Source organism: Sinocyclocheilus anshuiensis, unplaced genomic scaffold (genome assembly GCF_001515605.1).
Source record: "Sinocyclocheilus anshuiensis isolate Anshui unplaced genomic scaffold, SAMN03320099.WGS_v1.1 scaffold2015, whole genome shotgun sequence".
In the NCBI taxonomy this organism is placed as follows: domain Eukaryota; kingdom Metazoa; phylum Chordata; class Actinopteri; order Cypriniformes; family Cyprinidae; genus Sinocyclocheilus; species Sinocyclocheilus anshuiensis.
The window spans coordinates 33,619-57,089 of record NW_015551020.1 but is presented as its reverse complement, the minus strand read 5'-3'; the positions used below and the strand labels follow the sequence as shown (position 1 = coordinate 57,089).

The following is a 23,471-nucleotide window of genomic DNA, read 5'->3' as shown; positions in this document are numbered from 1 at the left end:
TAAAACATGGTCAAAATTCATTCACCTGGTCTGAGGTGTTGAAAAGTGTCTGACAGGTAATACAGGCATGGCATGTACAGTATGTAGATTATGTCAGTATTATTTATGTACTATTATAGTATTTTAAAATATTTTGAATTAGCTTGAATTTTTATATTTGCAGTTTTAGTATTTTTATTATGTGCTTTTGTTTTACTTTGTGTTTTTTAATATCTCTATTTAACTTTAGTTAAAGTTAACAATAACAACACTGGCTGCTCCTGAATTTTGATTTAATTATTTGACATTTTAAGAAGTAATACATACTATTACTATTCTTAGTAGTGGTGCTTTCTAAGTTATAGAGATATGGGATAAGCTCAGTGCCCCAGAACATCCTAGAACCCGCATAGCAACAAGTCAAAAAATACTCAGCCAAACACCTACATGCACTAGGAACCATCCACAACAACGTAGCATACTGAAGGCTGGATTTGTATGTGGAAGCACTATTGACATGTTCTTCAGAAAATGTCAAAATACTTCATACATGCATTTCATTTCTGAATTAATAAATTAATTTGAAACATTTCAATTTCCTATATCTATGTCTTTTTTAATGTCATTAGTGATAAAATCAACAATTGAGGAATGCCTCGGATGCCATTTTTGTGTTATTTGAAACTTGGTAACAAGCAGTTGAATTTGGGCGCGTTTTTTGGATCCTGAACCAAACCGAATCAACACTGAACTTATTTCAACTGAATAATGACTGTTTACTTCTGTCTTTTTAAAGCTGCTTTTTAGCAGAATTGAATTTAGTTTGCATCACTGAATCAATTTTCTTGTTTATCACCATAAAGCTGCTTTGAAACAATCTGTACTGTATAAAGCGCTATATAAATAAAGCTGACTTGACTTGACTAACCTGGGATAGACGTTCCCAGGGCAACAAAGACCACAGCGGTGACTGAATCCTTCAGGCCAACAGTGCACCCAAAGTGGGAAGCAAGATCGCCTGTGACCGCCGTTAGGACACCAATCAGAGAGATGGACACAATGAAGCATGCCCATCCATTCCAATACTCTGTGGGTGGGACGAAGGCAAAGAGAACCTTCCAGAAGACTGTGAGGAAGTGCATGATGTAATCAAAGCAGGATGGAAGACGCTCTTCACCACTTTCCTCCTCATCATCGTCACCTGAGTTAAGCAATATATGTTAGGACTGAGAGAGTTCAAAGCCAGTTGAGAATTTAGCCAAATTTACACCACAAAGGTAGCACAGAAGCACTCCTGTGTCTTTACACAGACTGTTTAATGCTGCTCAGAGGTGACATGAATGCACTTCCACAAGAATTACTACTGTATGCTTGGATACAAGGGGCTGAGATGGGTCTGAGCAGGTCTGGCTTTTATGTAGCATTGCACCTTTACTCTGAATTTTGAGCAGGTACAAAGCAGTCTTAACTCAGCAGTGTAAAGCCACCTTCTGACTCATAAAAGAAAATCGTTAAAGGGTTAGTTCACCCAAAAATTAAAATTAGCCCATAAATTACTCACCCTCAAGTCATCCTAGGTGTATATGACTTTCTTCTTTCAGATGAATCCAGTCGGAGTTATATAAAAAATTGTCTTTGATCTTTCAAGCTGTTTCATGGCACTCAGCGGGTGTTGCATGCTTCAGTCCAAAACAAGTTAAATAAAAAGCGCCCATCCATAAAAAAAAAAAAAGTGTCTCACACGGCTCCATTTTGAGGGGGTGAACGAAGGCCTTCTGTAGCGAAAAAAGAAGAAAGTCATATACACCTAGGATGACTTGAGGGTGAGTAATTTATGGGCTAATTTTCATTTTTGGGTGAACTAACCCTTTAAGGTAAATATGCTTGATATTTTCATACAGATTCAAAAAGACACAGCACTCTATGGGTCAAAACTTTGGGTTCAGTAAGATTTTTAATGTTTGGAATGAAGTGTCTTATGATCACCAAGGCTGAATTTATTTGACCAAATATACAGTATAAACAGTAATATTTTAAAATAGTTCTCTATTTGTAATATAAAATATTGTTTATCCCTGTAACGCTGAATTCAGCAGCCATGACTGAATTCAGCAATTCATTCTCATATGCTGAATTGGTACCCAAAAAACATTTCTTATTATTACCAATGTTGAATAGTTTTGCTGCTTAATATATTGATGGGTAAACTTGATATTTTTTCAGGATTCTCTGCATTTAGGATAGATGAACAGCATTTATTTGAAATAGAAATCTTTGTAATATTATAAATGAAACTTTTGAAAATGTTAAATGTAACTTTTTTATTTAAATAAAACGAACTGACCCCAAATTTTGAACATTAGTGTATATTTTTAATCGAACCTATTTCTTATTTTTGCAGAAGCTGAAAATGCATTAATACATATTCATAATTGTACAAGTGTTTCAATGATTAATGATAATGCCCTTGTACAAAATGTAAAGGGTGAACAAACAGGAAGTAGCATACCTGCACTCACAGTTACAGCACTCACAAATTGCTCTCTCCAGCTACTGCTGCCGACTACCAGAGCCAGGTTAGTCTTCTTAATGAGCTTATCCACCGTGCTCTACAGACACACACACACACACATATATTAAGAACTGTTCCATACTGGCTTTCAGTCAGTATTACACAGTTTGATGCTTTGACTTTGCTTGGAATTACTTTTGTTGGTGAAAATATTTATATCCATATATAATATTTATTGAACTGTTACATAAAACTAATATCACATCCACAATAATAATGATATATTAGCATGACTGGTGATACTGCTTAAATATTACACATTAATCAGTATGCATTGTTAAAAAAAAATGATTTGTAACTCATCTTGTTAGGGTTAAAGAGGCAGTTTTACCTTAAATTCGTAAGACTCTTCAATCACCACCTCCAATCTGGTATGTTCTCCCAGACTAGGACATCCCATTTTAGCTACTTCCTCTTCATCCGCCCCAATCTCTGTCTTATTCTCATTAGAGTCTCCTAAACATAAAACATGACAAAAAAAAACTTACTGGCAACATATTCCCTATATTTGTCCAGCTAGTACAATGCGGATATTAAACCTCATGAAAATGATCAGCGCGAACAAAAATGAACAGGTATAGCAGTGATTGATGGCTGGATGGAGTAATACACGTTGCAATTTCTGAAACTGACAAGCAGGAAATTTCATAAATCTTATGTGTGCCATTGTGCTAATTGAATTGTAAAGTAAGGCGTTTAAGATGGAAGGGTAATTGCCAGAGACGGCTGTATAAATAATGTAGAGAATAGTGACAGTCACACTGCTAACACAAGGTGATACAGAGACAGCCAATTATTTTCTGAGGTAACAAACTTCAAAGCCTGCAGGTATTAGTGTTTAAGCCTTTACTGTAAACATATTTCCTACAGTACACATTATTTACTAAGCCAGGGGATTTGAAATGATGCATGCTAAGAGGGAAAGAAAGAAATAATTTTCACTCCATTAAAAATGTCTTGAAGCTGAAAAGAGAATTACGAAATCACTGCTCATCGTGAACGCTCAATTTCTTTCACTCCTGTTTTTTTAATTTAGCTTTTTTCCTTTCTTTTATCTGTAACCTTTCATCTTTTATCACACATGCTCTCATGCTCTCCTCATTAAATGACCTCCACAATCGTTTTATTTGCGGCTTCGACTGCACTGCTCATTTGCAAGATTTAATTTTTAGTTATTACCTGAGAATGAGCAACAAAAAGTGGCACAAAAACAAGACTGCTGGTGTAAATAAAAAAGGAGACATTCAGCTGCTTCCATCTGGTGTACTCCACTGGCTAATTAGCAAACAGTCTTTTATTTCTATACATCCGATTAGCAAAGGTGTGAAATCCTGAGATTAATAAATAGTAAGACACAAATATTGTCCACACACAAACTTTACCAATACTAAAGACCAATTTGAACAGTTAGGTAGTTCTTTGTTTATAGGTATATGTGACCCTGGACCACAAACCCAGTCATAAGGGTTCATTTTTCTGAAACTGAGATTTATACATCATCTGAATGGAAGCTGAATAAATAAGATTTCCATTGATGTATGGTTTGTTAGGATAGGACAATATTTGGCTGAGATACAACTATTTGGCTGTTTAATATGTGACCCTGGACCACAAAACCAGTCATAAGGGTCAATTTTTCGAAATTGAGATTTATACATATAATATTATAATATTTGGCCGAGATACATCTATTTGAAAATCTGAAATATGAGGGTGCAAAAAAAAAATCTAACTATTGAGAAAATCACTTTTAAAGTTGTCCAAATGAAGTTCTTAGCAATGCATATTACAAATCAATTACGTTTTTTTTAACATCATCAATTAAGTTTTGATATATTTAAGGTAGGAAATCTACAAAATATCTTCATGGAACAAGATCTTTACTTCATATCCTAATGATTTTGGCATAAAAGAAAAATCGATAATTTTGACCCATACAGTGTATTTTTGACTACTGCTGCAAATATACCCGTGCTACTTATGACTGGTTTTGTGGTCCAGGGTCACATATACACTATTTTTTTTATTCTTTATTTTAAAAGGGGGAAATTTACATTAATTGACATGAGCATCATGTAAGTGTGCCAGATTTAGCCACACGTTAGTTTTCATCTGCAGTCCCTGCATTTAAAGGATCTATCAAGCTAAATTATGTGAATTTCTCTGAATTTCATTCCATTTTAATCCTATTAAAATTCAAATTTGAATTCTCCATCGTTTGCGATCTCATTAAAATTCCAGTTCAGAAAGTGAATTGAAATTGTAAAGACATTTCAATTCAGCTCTGAATACTGCATAACATTCAGATGTTTAAAAACATCTTCATTCACTTTAAAATCACTTCATTTCACCCTCTAACTCTAGAACTCTCTTTTCTAATTCTGTTTTATCTACTTGTTTTCTTTTTTATTTAAAAAACTTAACCCTCTAACACTTGCACTCCCTATTCTATTTGTATTCTAACTACTTGTTGTCTTTAAAAAAGAGCCTCTAACCCTAGCATTCTCTATTCTTTTTCTATTCTTTTGACTTGTTTTACTTTTATTTTAAAAAATGACCCTCTAACACTAACGTTCCCTATTCTTTTTCTATTCTATCTACTTGTTTTCTTTTTATTTATTATTAAGAAAAAACTTGCTATGTTTACTGTGTTAGACGAACCGAGACTTGTCACAGCACTTACATATTATTGCTTTTTTTGGACTTTGATTGCTTCTATTGTCCTCATTTGTAAGTCGCTTTGGATAAAAGCGTCTGCTAAATGACTAAATGTAAATTTAAATTTACCATGTTTCTGTCCAGTCTCTAGTAGGACTGGCTCTCCTAACTCAATACTGAAGGTCTTGTTCTTTTCATACTCTTCATCATCTATAATCTTCACCTTGATTGTTTTCCTGTAGAGAGAGGGAAATAGAGACATGGTGACACAGTGCTATTTTTAAACACACTTACATGATTTCTATTTTAATTACTCTAACACATGCACCCACACGCTGTGAAACTATGACTCTAAACAGCAAGAATTTCAGTTTAATTAATTTGTGTGTACTCATCTGTAATTCACACCAGGATTTGCATAACACTGACATAACGTAAACAAGCACACACCCAAAATGCATCATCATTTCATGCATTATTAATGATGTTTTGTTTCGCCAATGTAAATGTCACTGAGGGTGGACACTTTAAGTACAGGATTCAGAATAATTACTTCATAATTAATAAACAAAGTGAGAACATCTTACTCCCACAGAGAGATATTACAGCATTGTTCTCCTCAAACAACCACTTTGAGCTATAATAAGAACTGCACAATAGTTTAACAAGCATACTGAAACTGTTCAGCCAATCCTGCACAGAAATCACTTACAAAAATACAGTACCATGATAATACCAGTAGTTTTTTGTGGTACATGTGACAAATACAGTAAAAATACAAAAATACAGTAAAACGGTAATATTATGAAATATTTCTATAATTCAAAATAACTGGTTTAACACATTTTAAAATGTAACTGATTCCTGCCTTGGCAACGCTGAATATATAGGATTTTAAAAAATGATGTCTTCATTAAATGTTTGTAAACAGTTGTGAACCATTTACCTGGTGCACACTACATTAAAGAACATTTGCAACTTGAATGAGCTGTAAACATAAGGTCTAGAAAAATAAGAAAAAAAGATATGAAAAACACTACAATATTCATAGTGAAATGAGAGAATAAGCAGAGGTAGTCCACTCAGGACCACAGTTGTATTTTGTAGGGGGATATCAAATCTGGGACAGACTGAAAATAAAATTACAGAGTGGAAGAGCGATATATTATTTATTTAGATATGATATATTTATACTTTTTAGAGTCTCAACAGTACTCACAGACTGTTTATGTGTGTGCATATATGGATACGCAAGAGGTTAAAAGCCCCTGTGTCAAGAACAAATGAATATTATTATGGCTATCGTACCTCAGTGTTATAGTGTTCCCACTTTCACCACCCACTGACTTCATTACACATTCATTCATCTTTGTTCAATTAAAACTGACAGATACATTAAATTAAAGCAGGCTTAATCAATAGCTCTCATCTTCTTTTCTGTGAGGAACAGAAAGAGTAAGACAGAGACAAAGAGAGTGAATAAATTTTTTAAAGAGGATGAAAAATTCTTCTGTTGACAGTGGGATTTTCTGCTCTATTCCATACATTCAAGTATATAAGCGCAACTGCACAAACTCAGAAGCAAACGTTCTGAATTTGAAAGTATTACAGATCATAAGTGTCTCTTATATTTAATCTTCCTTCCCAATGGAGCAATTTCAACACTTTTCCTATCCTCATGTTTTGCTCAATCCATTAATTCAATGTCAGCTTGACTGATCAAACTTTAGCTTAGATTATTCATGAGCTGAGATTCAAACTTCTCCTACGAGGACTGAGGAAATACAGTTGAGCTCTTTTTACCTTTCTTTACCTTTCTCTGTCCTCTAGCTTTCAAACTCTGATGTATAAATGTTGCGTACGCACATTTCAATGCCCATACGCAATTTTCCACGCATATATCGGGATTTATAAAAAATAAACTAGGCGTAAATATGTGCGCACTGTATGGACAGTCTAGACCATGCGTACGCACTCTTTTACTGGAGTGAGCAAAATAATGAAGCAAACAGAATGATTTTAAAGTCTGTTTTACATTTGACATACACATTTAGATTAAATATGACCAGTGGCGGCTCGTCGGGGGAGGCACAGCTTCCCCATAATTTTGAGGTGAAAATGGGAGGAGGACGATTTAATGTTAATAAAATTCACAATTAATTTCAGTTCATGTCTCAGAATGTGTATTTTTTGTTTGTAATTTCACAGTTGTAATACCATAACGTGAAAGCGCTGAATCTGCTGATGTAATTACAACTGCTGGGTGATATAGAAGGCCGGGGGAGAGGTGAGCTCTCGTGCCTCCGTTGGTAAAAAAAAAAAAATAGCCAATCACCATCGAGTGTTCACTTTCAGCGCTGAGGAGTGTTGAGAAAAGAACTTACATATTATTGCTTTTTTTGGACTTTGATTGCTTCTATTGTCCTCATTTGTAAGTCGCTTTGGATAAAAGCGTCTGCTAAATGACTAAATGTAAATTTAAATTTACCATGTTTCTGTCCAGTCTCTAGTAGGACTGGCTCTCCTAACTCAATACTGAAGGTCTTGTTCTTTTCATACTCTTCATCATCTATAATCTTCACCTTGATTGTTTTCCTGTAGAGAGAGGGAAATAGAGACATGGTGACACAGTGCTATTTTTAAACACACTTACATGATTTCTATTTTAATTACTCTAACACATGCACCCACACGCTGTGAAACTATGACTCTAAACAGCAAGAATTTCAGTTTAATGAATTTGTGTGTACTCATCTGTAATTCACACCAGGATTTGCATAACACTGACATAACGTAAACAAGCACACACCCAAAATGCATCATCATTTCATGCATTATTAATGATGTTTTGTTTCGCCAATGTAAATGTCACTGAGGGTGGACACTTTAAGTACAGGATTCAGAATAATTACTTCATAATTAATAAACAAAGTGAGAACATCTTACTCCCACAGAGAGATATTACAGCATTGTTCTCCTCAAACAACCACTTTGAGCTATAATAAGAACTGCACAATAGTTTAACAAGCATACTGAAACTGTTCAGCCAATCCTGCACAGAAATCACTTACAAAAATACAGTACCATGATAATACCAGTAGTTTTTTGTGGTACATGTGACAAATACAGTAAAAATACAAAAATACAGTAAAACGGTAATATTATGAAATATTTCTATAATTCAAAATAACTGGTTTAACACATTTTAAAATGTAACTGATTCCTGCCTTGGCAACGCTGAATATATAGGATTTTAAAAAATGATGTCTTCATTAAATGTTTGTAAACAGTTGTGAACCATTTACCTGGTGCACACTACATTAAAGAACATTTGCAACTTGAATGAGCTGTAAACATAAGGTCTAGAAAAATAAGAAAAAAAGATATGAAAAACACTACAATATTCATAGTGAAATGAGAGAATAAGCAGAGGTAGTCCACTCAGGACCACAGTTGTATTTTGTAGTGGGATATCAAATCTGGGACAGACTGAAAATAAAATTACAGAGTGGAAGAGCGATATATTATTTATTTAGATATGATATATTTATACTTTTTAGAGTCTCAACAGTACTCACAGACTGTTTATGTGTGTGCATATATGGATACGCAAGAGGTTAAAAGCCCCTGTGTCAAGAACAAATGAATATTATTATGGCTATCGTACCTCAGTGTTATAGTGTTCCCACTTTCACCACCCACTGACTTCATTACACATTCATTCATCTTTGTTCAATTAAAACTGACAGATACATTAAATTAAAGCAGGCTTAATCAATAGCTCTCATCTTCTTTTCTGTGAGGAACAGAAAGAGGAAGACAGAGACAAAGAGAGTGAATAAATTTTTTAAAGAGGATGACTGTTGACAGTGTTGACAGTGGGATTTTCTGCTCTATTCCATACATTCAAGTATATAAGCGCAACTGCACAGCAAACGTTCCAAACGTTCTGAATTTGAAAGTATTACAGATCATAAGTGTCTCTTATATTTAATCTTCCTTCCCAATGGAGCAATTTCAACACTTTTCCTATCCTCATGTTTTGCTCAATCCATTAATTCAATGTCAGCTTGACTGATCAAACTTTAGCTTAGATTATTCATGAGCTGAGATTCAAACTTCTCCTACGAGGACTGAGGAAATACAGTTGAGCTCTTTTTACCTTTCTTTACCTTTCTCTGTCCTCTAGCTTTCAAACTCTGATGTATAAATGTTGCGTACGCACATTTCAATGCCCATACGCAATTTTCCACGTATATATCGGGATTTATAAAAAATAAACTAGGCGTAAATATGTGCGCACTGTATGGACAGTCTAGACCATGCGTACGCACTCTTTTACTGGAGTGAGCAAAATAATGAAGCAAACAGAATGATTTTAAAGTCTGTTTTACATTTGACATACACATTTAGATTAAATATGACCAGTGGCGGCTCGTCGGGGGAGGCACAGCTTCCCCATAATTTTGAGGTGAAAATGGGAGGAGGACGATTTAATGTTAATAAAATTCACAATTAATTTCAGTTCATGTCTCAGAATGTGTATTTTTTGTTTGTAATTTCACAGTTGTAATACCATAACGTGAAAGCGCTGAATCTGCTGATGTAATTACAACTGCTGGGTGATATAGAAGGCCGGGGGAGAGGTGAGCTCTCAGTATATATACAAATTTAGGGAAAACAGCCTAAGCTGGATATAGGCTACAGCAGTCGGCTTAATTAAATGGCGCAACAGGTAGCTCTCTTTTAACACAAACTTTAAAAAAGGGCTGGATGTTGGCTTCAAGTGATAGGCCAGGTAAGTGAAATTAATGAAGTTAAGCACTGAAATTTCATGAAATTATTATCCAGAAATTACAACATTTTTATATGAATTTAAACAGAAATATTTGCAGTGGATGTGCTGCTTTCGAACAGTTTTCCTGTGGTATGCGATTTAATGTTTTAATCACAGCGAGGATTGCTTGGCGTTTGACAATTCCGCTTTAAATTGTGTTCTAAATAGCAAAACTCGTGTTTTGAGAAAATACTTTTGTGTGAATAATGATCACTGATGTGAACTTGATTCGTCTGATGCTTTGGAACATAGACAGTAACGACAGAAATAAGGATGCACTCGTTGATCAAACAGTCCATTGGCTGGTTTGAACAGGTTTGATGACAGTACTTTAGAACCTCTGTTCACAGGTGTCGCGCACAGACAGTAGCCTAATGATAACCCTATTCGTGCTCTTCTTCCCAATATTGTGACAAACACATTGTATTTAAAAGATAGAATTTGAAGGAAACTGTAAGATAAGCACGTTTTATTTTCAAAATGTTTTCTTATTGACACGGTGAGTCAGGCAGTTATTTACACTGCAAAAATATAAGAACTATCTCTATTCAAATATAGGCTATAAACATTCTAAAATATATGTTTACTTTATAGGCAAAATTACATAAATGTGAATAGCAATGTGATGTCTCAAAAAGCATTTATAGTACGTATCTCATATTTTCCTAACGCATTGTACCCTTAACTGCGTTAAACATGGTGTCACGTGGATGGAATATGCTTGGAAATGTTATGCAGATTACGTTATGCATATTAAAACTAGGCGTTGTAAGCTCCATATATGGCTATTTCGGGGAGGAGACGGGGTGGAGATTCATGTACGCACAATCTTCCGCTGACTGGGTATTACAAATGGAATTTTTCGCAGGTTCTGCCGTACGCATGACTTTAGAAATCTGAAAACTTTTGTACGTACGCAAAATCTAGCTTTTGTGCGTACGCACACATTTAGGATGAAATCTACGTAAAGTTTTATACATGAGGCCCCTGCTCTCCTCTTAACTAAACTCACTCTTGAATTCCCGCTCTCCATCTCTCCCCCAACTAGTCCATTTCTCGATGCCCTCCATCTCGTTCCCTCTCCATTCCCCCTTCCCTCACTTCACTGGGCTCTTATTAGATTTGTGTGTGTGTGTGTGTTCTTGAGCTGAATCCAGCAGCTCAATTAAGATCTTGTCAGCTATGTGTTTTATTGCATTTGCCTGCTGCTTCTCCCTCACACACACATTACTCTTTCTTATTGTAAAAGACTAGGGAGGCAGAAAAAAGAAGGAGAAGCGGTAAAGAAAGAAAGGACAAAAAGTAAGTGAGAGATAAAGCAGGGAATTAACTAAGATTGACCCGCGTCTGCTGATAGCGTTGTTTATTTACCCATGCTGTCAGTATTGTTTTAACACCCAATTCACTAAATGATTTATGCAAATTGGGTAACACATGGTTAAGCATGAGCAAAACATCTGTGCTGAATAGAATTTTCTTGCCACAATTTTCCAACTTTCAGGTAATTTCTGAGTGCAGCAGATTATCATGAACTGGTGTACTTTACAGCATCACTTCAACACAGCCACTTAAAATGGCTCTTTAGCATGCAGAAAGTGCACACCTAGTTTTACATTTATGCATTTTTATCCAAAGCAGTGTACACTGCATGCAAGGTGTACACTTTATTCAGTTAATGCCATCTCTATGAATCAAACCCATGATCTATGCATTGTCCAAACTACAGGGATATATGGAGATTGTGAAATATCCCTGTGAAATAAACATATTTATCACCTATTTTTGCACACATTAATAGCACCAGTGCTATCAGTGGCTGGCAGTGCACTGACTTTTGTTAACAATACTCTATACCATTATTGGAATACATTTTACAAGAGAATACTATTTCATTTTTTCAATTCAAAATATCACATTTAATTCAGTGTGTTACTTGCCATTTCTTTGTAATTATTTGCAAATATTTGCAATTTCGGAGTGAAAATTGTTGCAAAGTTTTTTTTTCAGTGTAGACAAATTGAATTTGTCTCATATTTGTGAACTTTGCAACATTCACACTGCTATTGAATTTAACTGAATCAACACTGAACGTTAAATAAATGAGATGATTTTGACATGACTTTTATTTTGTTATTAATCAAATTGTATTATATGAGTCTGGTGAGATCTTGCGTACAAGCTAATATCACAACATTATCAATGACATTTTGTATTGCATTCCTGTATAGCTCATGGAATGGAATGGTTAAGCAATGAGAACAGTTCAGCCTGATGGTGGAAAAGTGGCTAATGACTGATGACTTACAGCAGACTATAAAATTGGGTTTAAAATTGTACAGTGCAACGCAAGTTTTGGCACTGAAATAATATACACAAATGTGAATTTGCCCCAGAGTGTTTCATTATGTCAGGGTGGTGACTATAAAAAGGTATGTTGAGTGTTTTCTCCACTTCAACTGCATTGTGACGCATTAATGAGCTCCTTCTCTAAGTGCAGGTCCTAAAACTAAGAGGAATTGCCCTGCTATAGACTATTGGCTGTGCTAATTAGAAGGCGGCCACAGCGACCGTAGAGTATTTAAACTGCTTGGGGTATTACAACCACTTCCTGTGTCTGTTTGCCTCTTTAAGAAGAATCGCTTTATGTATCCCCCAATTGTAAGTCGCTTTGGATAAAAGCGTCTGCTAAATGACTAAATGTAAATGTAAATGTAAATGTAAATGTAAAACACTCCACTTTCATGTTCTTGAGTGTTTTCATTTCTAAAGAAAGCCTTGAAGCATTCAAATAAACACAGAGAGGAGATTCATAATAAATGACACAGAATCACAGCCAGTTTGCTTCATAGTACCAATATTGGAAATACTAAACTGAAGTCTGTGTGTACAACGTCAGATAAAGACACATGACCTGATCATCACCTACACACACACACACACACACACACACACCAATAATCAGTGTCTAATCAAAATTCCACACTTAACTTCCTGTTGCTTGCTTATCGTGATGATTAGCAGGCTGTGGTTGGTGATAATTAATAAGAGACAAGGAGCATCATGTTCAGTATGTTGAACTGTGATTTAATTAATGCAATTTACACACGAACAGAGGCTGATTAAAAAAGATAAATGCTCCACACCAATCTATAATTTCATGATCAGGAAAAGGATTTATGCATTTCATTATTATTAGCATTTAGCATGGCCACAATCAAGTTAAATCCGCAGTGTGTCATTTGTGCCACTAGTGGTGCCAAATGAACAGTGAAAAATAATCACTGTTTTCGAACAGGTTTCCCTAACACATCTACCAGTTCTTTCACCCCATCACCTGACCGACAGTTTTGACAAATGAAACAGTGGCACAGATGAAACAGGTATCACTTGCTCAAACAAAACAATGTTTTGAAAGTGGCACAGAGCAACCATGTTTCCACTATTCAGGAAATCAACCTATGAAAAGCTTATTTACAGTTGGCTCTGCACATTAGATTGTGTTAGGAGAAAGTATTTTAACTTCGAAAAAATTACACACTTCACCTTCAAGGGTGACAAAGCTGAGGGCAGATGTGATGGTCTGGGTCCAGAGAATCCTTCACATAATAGTCATGGACATTTACAGTCATTATGTTACAGTCAACAAATGCCACAAATAGAGACCATAAGGAAAGAAAGACAAAGATAGTTCATTCCAACAGATGTGGAATAAAAAGGATTTAAATGGCAGTCACTCTGAGAAGTATTGGCTTGACAGAAGCAGAGAGTAAGGAGAAAAAAAAATGAAATGTGGTAGAGCTTTTGTATGAACTGAAAAGAACAGGCAAGCTGGATGCCATAGATGGATCTGTAGTTTGCCAGTAAATTACTGCTGACCTACTAACAAAAGAGTAGAGAAGAATACAGTGAATGTCTGAAGAAGAATGACAAAAGTGATGTTTTATTTTCATAATACTATGGTAATACAACCCTATTAGCACAGTAAGTAGCTTAGAAAACCATGCAAATACCATTGTTTATGAATATAGTAATCATTCTAATCATGGTATTGTGACAGTTATGTGAATAATGTTATTTCAAAACTATTTACATTATTTAAGAGATGATTCACCCGAATTTAACCATTTACTCACCCTCATAAACCATATAAAAATGTAATAAAATGTTGAATGTTAAATGTTGATAAAATGTTTAAATGTTGCCTTTATGGGTTTCTTGAATATTTTTTCATGATCAAGGGTATGTTTATAAGACAACAATGTATTAAAAACAACAACAAAAAAGTTTTTCCTTAGCAATTTTTACAAAGTTTTGCATACAGATCCCCATTCACATGGATCCAAGAAAACTGTTATGAATGGCAGGCCAGTAGCTGCCGGTGTCACTTTGCACTACGTGCAGGCGCACTTATAGTTTTATAGATTTTATGTAAGGGGGACATACACGGTCATAAATGGACAAAGAAAGGTTCTCACAAAAGGTTCTCAAAAACAACTGCAATTAAGTGGATAAAATAATAATTACATTTTGGCATGACCATATGGTGTGACTACATGGTGTGAATTATTTAACTAATATTAACTATTTAGTTATTAGTATTAACTATTAGTTATTTGTATTAACTATTCTTTGGACAAAGACCATACTGTAAGTCACAGAGACAAGAACATATGCATGCACACTTCATAAAATACACCCTCTGAATTAAGTTCTAATCTCATGTTCATAGTGAGGCAGATACACATGCGAGAGTATCATGTGTCCTCTGATCTGCTAATCTCTCCTTGAGCCATAAATGCAGTATGAGTTAAAGCAGCATCACTTTAGATTAAAATGATAAATATTCCAATGTACTTGACCTTCAGACATGCTAATGTAGAGTTCCTGACACCAAATATACACATATGCATGTAATTCCTTCCATGTAATCCATGAAGCATCAAATCAAAATAAACATCAAATCAAAAACACTTGTGCAATGAATATTACATGCTAATGCAATCTACATTTCCACCATAGGGGGTGAGTGTGCATTGAGATGATTGTTTATTTAAAGAGGAGTGATTTGATCGCATCCTCTCATAATTACTTCAACCTAGGGCTGCCAATCTAATACCAGTTGAATCAGTTAATGGCAGACCAGCCATTTAAGTTGTAGCTGAGCTATTGTTTAATTTCACGTCATCATTTAAATTCCAACTTGTGCAACAAATTTAATCATTATTTATAAATAACGATGACACTTTGAATTGACATTCCCACTAGAACTATATTCATTCTATCATCTGATATGGAATTGTTTGCATATATACTTAAGCACAGATGGGTTTAGATCATTGTCTGAGAAGCACCCCAAACATCTTAAGCATCTGTTTGTTCAGCAAAACACAACGTGCATGCTCGAGAGAGAGAGACATGAGGTTGTGCAGCTTTATATATCATAGATGTGATGCATCCAGGCAGGGCAATGGGACTGAGATATTCATCATTTATGAGTTGGTCATGTTCTCCAAATTTCACCACCTGCTCCCCGCTCTGAACACATACACATACAGCAGACACTGAAACCAGGGCAGAGCTGCTTGGGGCAGTACACACACATGCGCTCTACTCCCTCATGATCTTGGGTGGAGTCAGGTGTGTAGATTTAGGCGGTAGTATTCAGTCATAATTTAAATTGCAATAAAGTCTTCTTTGTTGTTTTCTGCTGTCATGCACGTGTTTCTATTTGGTGCGTCCTGAACAACAGCTTTCTGATTAAAGAACAATGATGAGCAGCTTATGGGTGGCACAGGCAGTGTCTCTGAACATTGCGCTAATGTTGAGGAATTAGCTTTTAAGCTTATGAGACAGATAGAGGCATGATTCTCAACCTTGCCTGTCAGAAGGCTTGCCACAAGCCACAGAATCTGAACAATTATACAAATTCATGTATACGTAGAAGGCTTGGAGAAGTATTTCTGGTAACACTATACAATAAGGTTTCATTGGTTAACATTAATTAACAATATTAATTAACATGAACAATATTTAAATATCATTTATTATTCTTAGTTAATATTATGTTCAAGACTTAGTAATATATTATTTAAATGTAAAGTTGTATCTGTTAACATTAATGTATTGTGAACTAACATGAATATTTTTATTAACTAACATTAGCAAAGATGAATAAATGCTGTAAAATTATATTGTTCAGTGTTAGTTTATGCTGGTTTATGCATTAACTAATGTTAACAAATGAGATCATATTGTAAAGTGTTACCGTATTTCCTATATTTAAGGCCTGTGGATGGCATTTTATGTGTTTTTACAGGGTATATGGTTGTGTAAGGCTTTTAAATGATCTGAATCAGTCGATATTGGATAATTAACTTTTCATGTTTATTTTATGTACCTTAATTAACTTACAAATAATTAAATAACATTGTTTAATGTTATCTTAAGAATTTGTAATCTTAATAACTGAATTCATTTCATACTGTACATATTACATTATAATGTGATGACTAAATTTACTTGCAGCATTAAAACAAGTGATTTTAGTTTTAGTGTTTTGTTTTTTATTTATTTCAATCAAAATGTTTCAATAGTATACATTTTAATATCAGCCATATACCAGTTAACAGCAATATCATGAAAATCATTTCATTGGTATTAGACATACTTTTAATAACTGTTTCTATATTAATTAATGAGGGTCCTAAAGTAGATGAATCTGAAGAGTGTGTCTCAAAACTTCTTAATGAAACTGGAGAGTGAGTTGTTCTGATGAGTGTGCATTGGCATGCAAGAAAATAAGTTTCTTGTTTCTAGATCTTTGTATTTGTAAACACAGGAGTTATATGATCAGGCCATTATCAGCCAGGCCAATAGCAGCACTGTAGGCCAGTGTAGAGGCCTAAACAGATGTGAAACATGAGAAAATTTAGAAGTTAAAACAAGCAGAAAGAAACAGGATAAACAAGAGTTTGGCAAAGAGCAAAGAGTGAATGGAACCAGTCTGACCACAAAGTGTCTAGAGTCTGAACTCTGGAATAAAGTGGGATAAAGGCCTAATTTTCCAGATGTTATGAAGCATGAAGCAGAATGATTGAGAAGCTGATGCAATATGGTCTACAATATGTTGACAACGAAGAAAAGGTACGGAAGAAGATCAGCAGAAATTTTAGAGGCTGTAGGTTTTTTCCTGGAATCAGTTGCAGAAAGTGGGCACGTCTTCAAAGTAAATCATGAAGTTCTCAGATCTGAGTTTTTAAAAAGGATGAGAAGATTTTTTTTTTTTTACTGGTTTAAGGCCCCAGCTCAAACCAGTCCAAATATTCTCAACCTTTTAATTAATTTCAAGTGCTACTTCTAGAAGTGTCTAACAAAGGAAAGATGAGATTGTACAACCCTTGGGAAAGGGTGGTTAGGTCTCCTGGAATTAGTCATGCAGCTGACAGGGATCATGGACAGGAACATATTGTTTCTGGCAGCAGATCGAACAGAGAGAATTACAGTATATAAAGTGCTGTACAGACACAGGTCAACTACATTTCCACATTTGCCCTCACACCCTGGTTTTCTTCATTCCTCTTCTGCAGATTCTTTTGTCAAGATCACTTGTATTTGTCTGAATGATTTTACAACATAGTGGAGGATGAAGACAGCAACAGTACAGGTGAAGAGAGTAGATACACTGATGACGATTAACAGATGATATAATAGAGGGCGTGGAGTAAATTGGATTGTTAGACAAACTACTACAATGAAATGCCCACACAGCCTCATCCAATTCCAAACAAAGAATTATAAATAGTCTTATAATTAGCTGGTGAAATGATAACACTTAGAGAAAACTGTAATAGTCACTAAAATACTGCAATTTACTAATGATTCTAAGCAACATACTGTACACTTTTTACAGGGTCAGGTCCTCTGGAGCAACCTGGGGTTGGGCGCTTATACAATAGTAACAGTTCAATCAATTCAAGTTTTCAATCTTTTCAAATTTCACATACAGTAACCCTGCAGTGAGCAGAGGTCACATAATGCATTATTATACTTTAGACTGACTTCAGTTTATGAAACTGCAGCTATGGGCTGTCCCACTAATGTTTTGGACTAATATGGAGGAAAACATCTGAATTGCTTGGAAAGATGTTAAATTTTCAGTATGGTAACCACTTGGTTATTGCTCAGTTGCAGGGCAGCAGATGTGATTTTGCGGGACAATAAAGAACACATCTGAGAGTTAATTTTACTACTATTAGACTACGTGAATATTATTCACATAGTCTGTATTTACATTAGTTGGAAAGCCTTCCTGCTGTGACATTGGATGATAACATGATTTCTGTCATGACAACTCTCGGAGGGATTGGTATGGTAATGTACATGACAATGTTAATGTGTTAGGTCTTGGTGGAATGGATCTGCTACGCTGCTGCTGCTGCGGCAGAGCAAGTACTGAGACCTGCTACTGCCAATACATCCACAACATGCTGCTGTGAGCATGTAAGACATACTGCTGCTGCACATATAACAATATATGAAATAACCCCCATAGCATACATGATCACCCCGTAGCAGATCTATACAGGTGGAGCTGGGGAAGGTGGAGGGTTTCTGAAGTGAGCTGCAACTGCTACAACAAGCATTAGCCAAAATGTGAATGTTGAGCAGCAAGGTCATTGGCTACCGATACAGGAGAAACCAATCGGCAGTGCCATGTGATAATGATGTCATTATGTCAGATTGAGTTAGACCTATTGGACTGCGCCATCTAGAGTTTCATGCCAGCACTCTGGATTTAAATTGGCAATAAGCTTTTTTTTTAACTGTGACAGGCTCTGTGATTGGCACCCAGGTTTGTGTGATACCATGTAATTTATGCCAAAGAACTGATTCAGTCCACTAAGTATAATCAACTGAATAACAGGTCAGAAGGTATAAATCACATCTCATACTAAAATAAATATTCCTTTATTAGACTATAAAAGCATTAAATGCATTTTACCGGATTCAATGCATCTTGAACTTCTTGAACCAACATACTTTTTTGTTGGATCTGGCATCTTTGAGCATGACTATTTCTCAGTGTTTCACAACTGAATTTTGTGGGACAGTTCCAAAACTGGGAACTTTGTCCCACATCTTGCAAAATGTAAGCAGCGTCTCTCATTTCAATTAGTGGATCCTGTATCATAGTGAATCCCCATCACCAGCTTCACTCCAACTTCCATTTGGCAGATAGCCGCCAAATGGTCATTAAAAGAGCTATTTCCTACTTCCCTGGGTCACACTCACACAAATGGTGTTTCTGGCCCTCCCATGTGTGACGGCCAGGGACTAAGATTGCGCATCAGAGCCTGTTTGGACACAGGTTCTCTGCCTCTTCATGCGTTGATACAACAGGTCAGTCATTGGGCCAGTATGACACATGTTGACAAAATGCAGTTCCCACATTTGTCATGGGCTCCTTTGACAGACCTGGCGGACAACACACTCTGTGCCCGAAGGACACCATGTCCTCTGCCACTGGGCCTGTCATACCTCAAAGCCACAGGAACCCTGCCCCAGCTATGTCGAACATAGTTCCACTGAGGCCGATGGCAAAGTAACTGGATGCTTGGTTAAAGCTCCCCAGTCCTTCCCGTTGGCTCCTCAGGATCGTTCGGCTGGGCTATATGGTCTAGTTTGCCAGACATCCACCAAAGTTCAGTGGCATTCTGTTTATCTCAGTGTGAGGCAAGAATGCTGCTGTTCTTCGAGTGGAAGTGGTGACCCTTCTGGTGAAGGGTGCAATAGAGTCTGTCCCCTGGCTGAGATGAAGAAAGGGTTTTACAGCCCTTACATCATTATACCCAAGAAGAGTGGGGGGCTCAGACCAATCTTGGACATGAGGGTGCTGAACCGGGCCCTTCACAAGCTCCTGTTCTTAAACTCGGGTGTCTAGTAGGGTGTAGAGCTTGCACTCAGCGCTGTTCCCCTCTCTGAGTTGCCAATATCCAGTTCAGTTCCTTCTTATGAACCCTGCCTGGACTATCATGGGAACTATCCCTCGAGTGAACTCTCATAATGGATTAGTGCCCCATTGTCATAGCTTGGAAGCTCTCCCCTTAGGCAGGGCCCACCACAGAAATCTTCCCTATGTAGTACTTCCTTTCAGTAAGTCCATAGATTGATCTCCACATGTCACCTCCCCTTCGGGTAGGATGTGGTCTCTGTAGCATCCTTTCCCCTCAAGAAACAGATGCTTTCTCAATGTTAACAACCAGGACTTTTCAATTGTTACTTTTTCTTACTTTTCAGAATGAGAAAAGGCTCTGGCTGAGGTGATCTCTGCCTTCTATGGCGGCTCTCCTGGATGTTGGACAGTGAGGTCATAAGTCCTGGGTGTTGGAAGGTTATGAGGAGGAGAGGTGCATTTGGTTGTGACACGCTGGGCTTGTCAACATATGGGCCCCCATGGACTCATAATGCAATTCAGCAGCTGTGGCATTTAGTATAGGGACCCCTAGTGTCAACTTTGATACAACGTCAAATTGACCGACTGAAAGGGATTGTTTTGGTCACGTATTGTAAGCCTCATTCCCTGATGGAGGGAACGGAGACGTTATGTCCCTTATGCCACAACTCAAACTGCCTCTGAGTGGGTTTAGATGTTTTTTTGACTCCTCGGAACAGAACGAGTGAGCAAATGCCACACAGGCCTATTTATACCCGGGTGTCCAGGGCATAGCCAGCTATACAAATTTTGCTCACCAGCTTCATTGGCATTTTCTCAATGATGTCAGGGGTGTCTGGGCTCCAAAGAGCGACCCCTAGTGTCAATTTCAACATGATGTCTCTGTTCCCTCCATTAAGGAACGAGGGTTACCATACGTAACCGAAACTATTCATGACAGATTTATGCAAACATACATTAAATAATGAAGACAATAGGTTAAGTTAAAACATAATGAAAATGTAATATCGTGCATGTATTTAGCATTCTCCTCTCTGGAGTTATTGTTTTATAGCTATCAAGCTATGGACATTGTATGTCATTTCCTGATATTTTTATGGTGAATTTATAGCAACCACAGCTGCCAGATTTTGTTACCGTAAATTTAACAGGATATTTTTTACAGCATGACATTTTTCCACAAGATTTTCTTATTTATTCTGACCTTGGTCAAACAACATAATTTAAGTTACATTTATTGTTACATTGCCTGGTGCACTTTGATTATAAATTTAGACCCTTGTGCCAGCTTTCTGTGCAAAATCAGTTCAAGTACTGCTGGCATCTTATATGATATTAAAAGAGAATTAAAACAATAGGTAACATCTGATTAGAACAGAAACTATATCAAAATCAGGTATGATTACCACCTTTAATTATTCACATAATGTTACAATTATATTGTCACAATTCGCTGTGGGAGGAACGAGAGAGAAACATGGAGTACAAGCAAAAGTTTTTAATCCAGGAATCACAGGGAATAATCCACAACAGGAACATGGGAAACACACGACATCCAACAAGTAGACCCGACAAAACCAAACTGAGCAGACTGGGGCTTATAAACACAGGACAATCAGGGGAACACAGGTGCATGGAATCATAAAGTAATCAAACTAAACAAGAACAGGAAAAAGACCATAAAAGGAAAAACAGGAAGAACTACGGAGGCAAAATGGGTCAAAAAGTCTGACATATATATCTCTTATATACTTATTTATTTCAATGAGTTTCATGATACCAACCTTCCTAAAAACTACATCCCAATCCCATCTGAATTATGCTGACTGACGCCGTCGTCCGAAGATGGTCCTCGAGCGGATTTCACCACCTTTGTGGAGTGGATACTGGCGAGAAACGGATCCTCGTTCACCATCTGTTCTGAGGAGAAACTTGCTGGTTCCACTCCAGACCCAGAGCCCAGCCCACTACCACCCCGCGGCGCGGAGCTGCCCGAGTAGACACCGCAGACAGAGAGCCAGAGCCTGCCGCGGTCATTGAGCCATCGCCATCAGGAACGACAGAGCTGACGATCACCCCGGAGCCTGAGCCCCAAGTGTCTGACCAGGCGCGAGAGCCGACAGCTCAAGTGACGGTGGATACAGCTGTGGAGATCGCGGGGGCAATGGAAAGCCCCGCCCACGGCACCACAGCTGGGGGTAAGCACAAACTGGACCTGGGAGATTTATTAGACTTTCACTCAGAGATTCTCGTCCTTCAGCCGTCACCTGAACTGTTAGCCTGGGAAAATATCCCACCCAACCTCCCTCTCCCACTGCCTCTCATAGACCTGTTCCCTTCCTCATCGCCCTTTCCGCTGGATCCCGTCAGCCTCTCTGCTCACCCTCAGCTCACCATCTGTGGCGTGGGCTCGCCGCTGGTCTGCCCATCTCCAGCTCCATTGGCGTCGAGTCTGGAGGATCCCTCGACTCCGCCTTCAGCCTCCGAGGCCCAGACTCTGCCTCGGTCCTGCGACCCAGCGGCTCCACCATGGCTTCCAGCTCCCTCATCTCCACCGGAGCCCGTCAGTCCACCAACTCCGCCGGGCTCCCTCCTCCAGATCCTCGGCTTCACCCTGGATCTTTGGCTCTCTGTCTCCACCTCGGGCTCCTCAGCCACCTGCTCTGCCGCCATTGGTCGGCCCCCTGGAGTCGTCAGCCCTTCCTCCTCCATGGCTCCTCCCTCCGTCGACTCCACCGTGGGTCGTCATCATGGCTGTGGCCTGGGTCCCGCTTGGCTCCTCCTGCTCCAAGTCACTCTGGTCTCCTCCCTGGCTCCTCGATCCATCGTCACCACCCTGGACTCTGTCTGCCGTTCTCCTTCTGGGAGTCTGTCCTCCGCCTGAACCTCCACCAGTTGTGCTTGCCTGATTTCCTGCCAGCCCTTTGCCGTCCCCTGTTTCCTTCCCACTTCCACTCATTTGTCCTCCTCCTAAGTCCCCCACCGCCCCACCCTTTGTTGTTTCTGCTGTGCGAGGACGCGCCTTCCGGGAGGGGGGTGAACTGTCACGCCCCTGGACTGTCTGTGTGTGTTTTGCTCCCCATGTGATCCGTGACCTAGTTTTTCCTTGTGTTTGATTGTTCATTGCTCCCAGGTGACCCATGTTTTCTGGTCGGGTCTTAAACGTTTATCCCCGTTGTGCTACCTGTGTGTTCCTGCCCTGTATTCCTTGCTCCTGTGGATTATTAAAGACTGTGTTTGTGTTCATCCCGCGACTCCTCGTTCCTCGCTCCTCGCTGTAGTGCAACCGTGACACATATAATCACATCTTCAACTGTTTCTCTCTCAGAAACATAAACACGGGGATAGACAGTCTGACTCTTTCATTATCTCAATCTATGCAATGTGGAAATTGAAAATCTTGCTTATTTCAAACCCACAGCAAGAGAAACAAAGAGAAAGAGATGAACTGGCCTCAATATCACCCCCCCCCA

The 23,471-nt window shown here is 37.8% G+C and overlaps 1 protein-coding gene across 1 annotated transcript in view; it reads right to left on the bottom strand.

Annotated features, from left to right (window-relative positions):
• Positions 1-948: 948 nt before the first annotated feature.
• Positions 949-23,471, bottom strand: part of LOC107661086 (sodium/calcium exchanger 1-like) — a 38,612-nt gene continuing 16,089 nt past the window's right edge. The window contains exons 4-7 of the mRNA XM_016450535.1: positions 7,698-7,804; positions 2,883-3,007; positions 2,499-2,588; positions 949-1,180 (exon numbers count right to left, since the gene is read on the bottom strand). Of these exons, the coding sequence (XP_016306021.1) occupies positions 1,022-1,180; positions 2,499-2,588; positions 2,883-3,007; positions 7,698-7,804 (481 nt within the window). The 3' untranslated portion in view covers positions 949-1,021. The remainder of the gene's footprint in view (positions 1,181-2,498; positions 2,589-2,882; positions 3,008-7,697; positions 7,805-23,471) is intronic.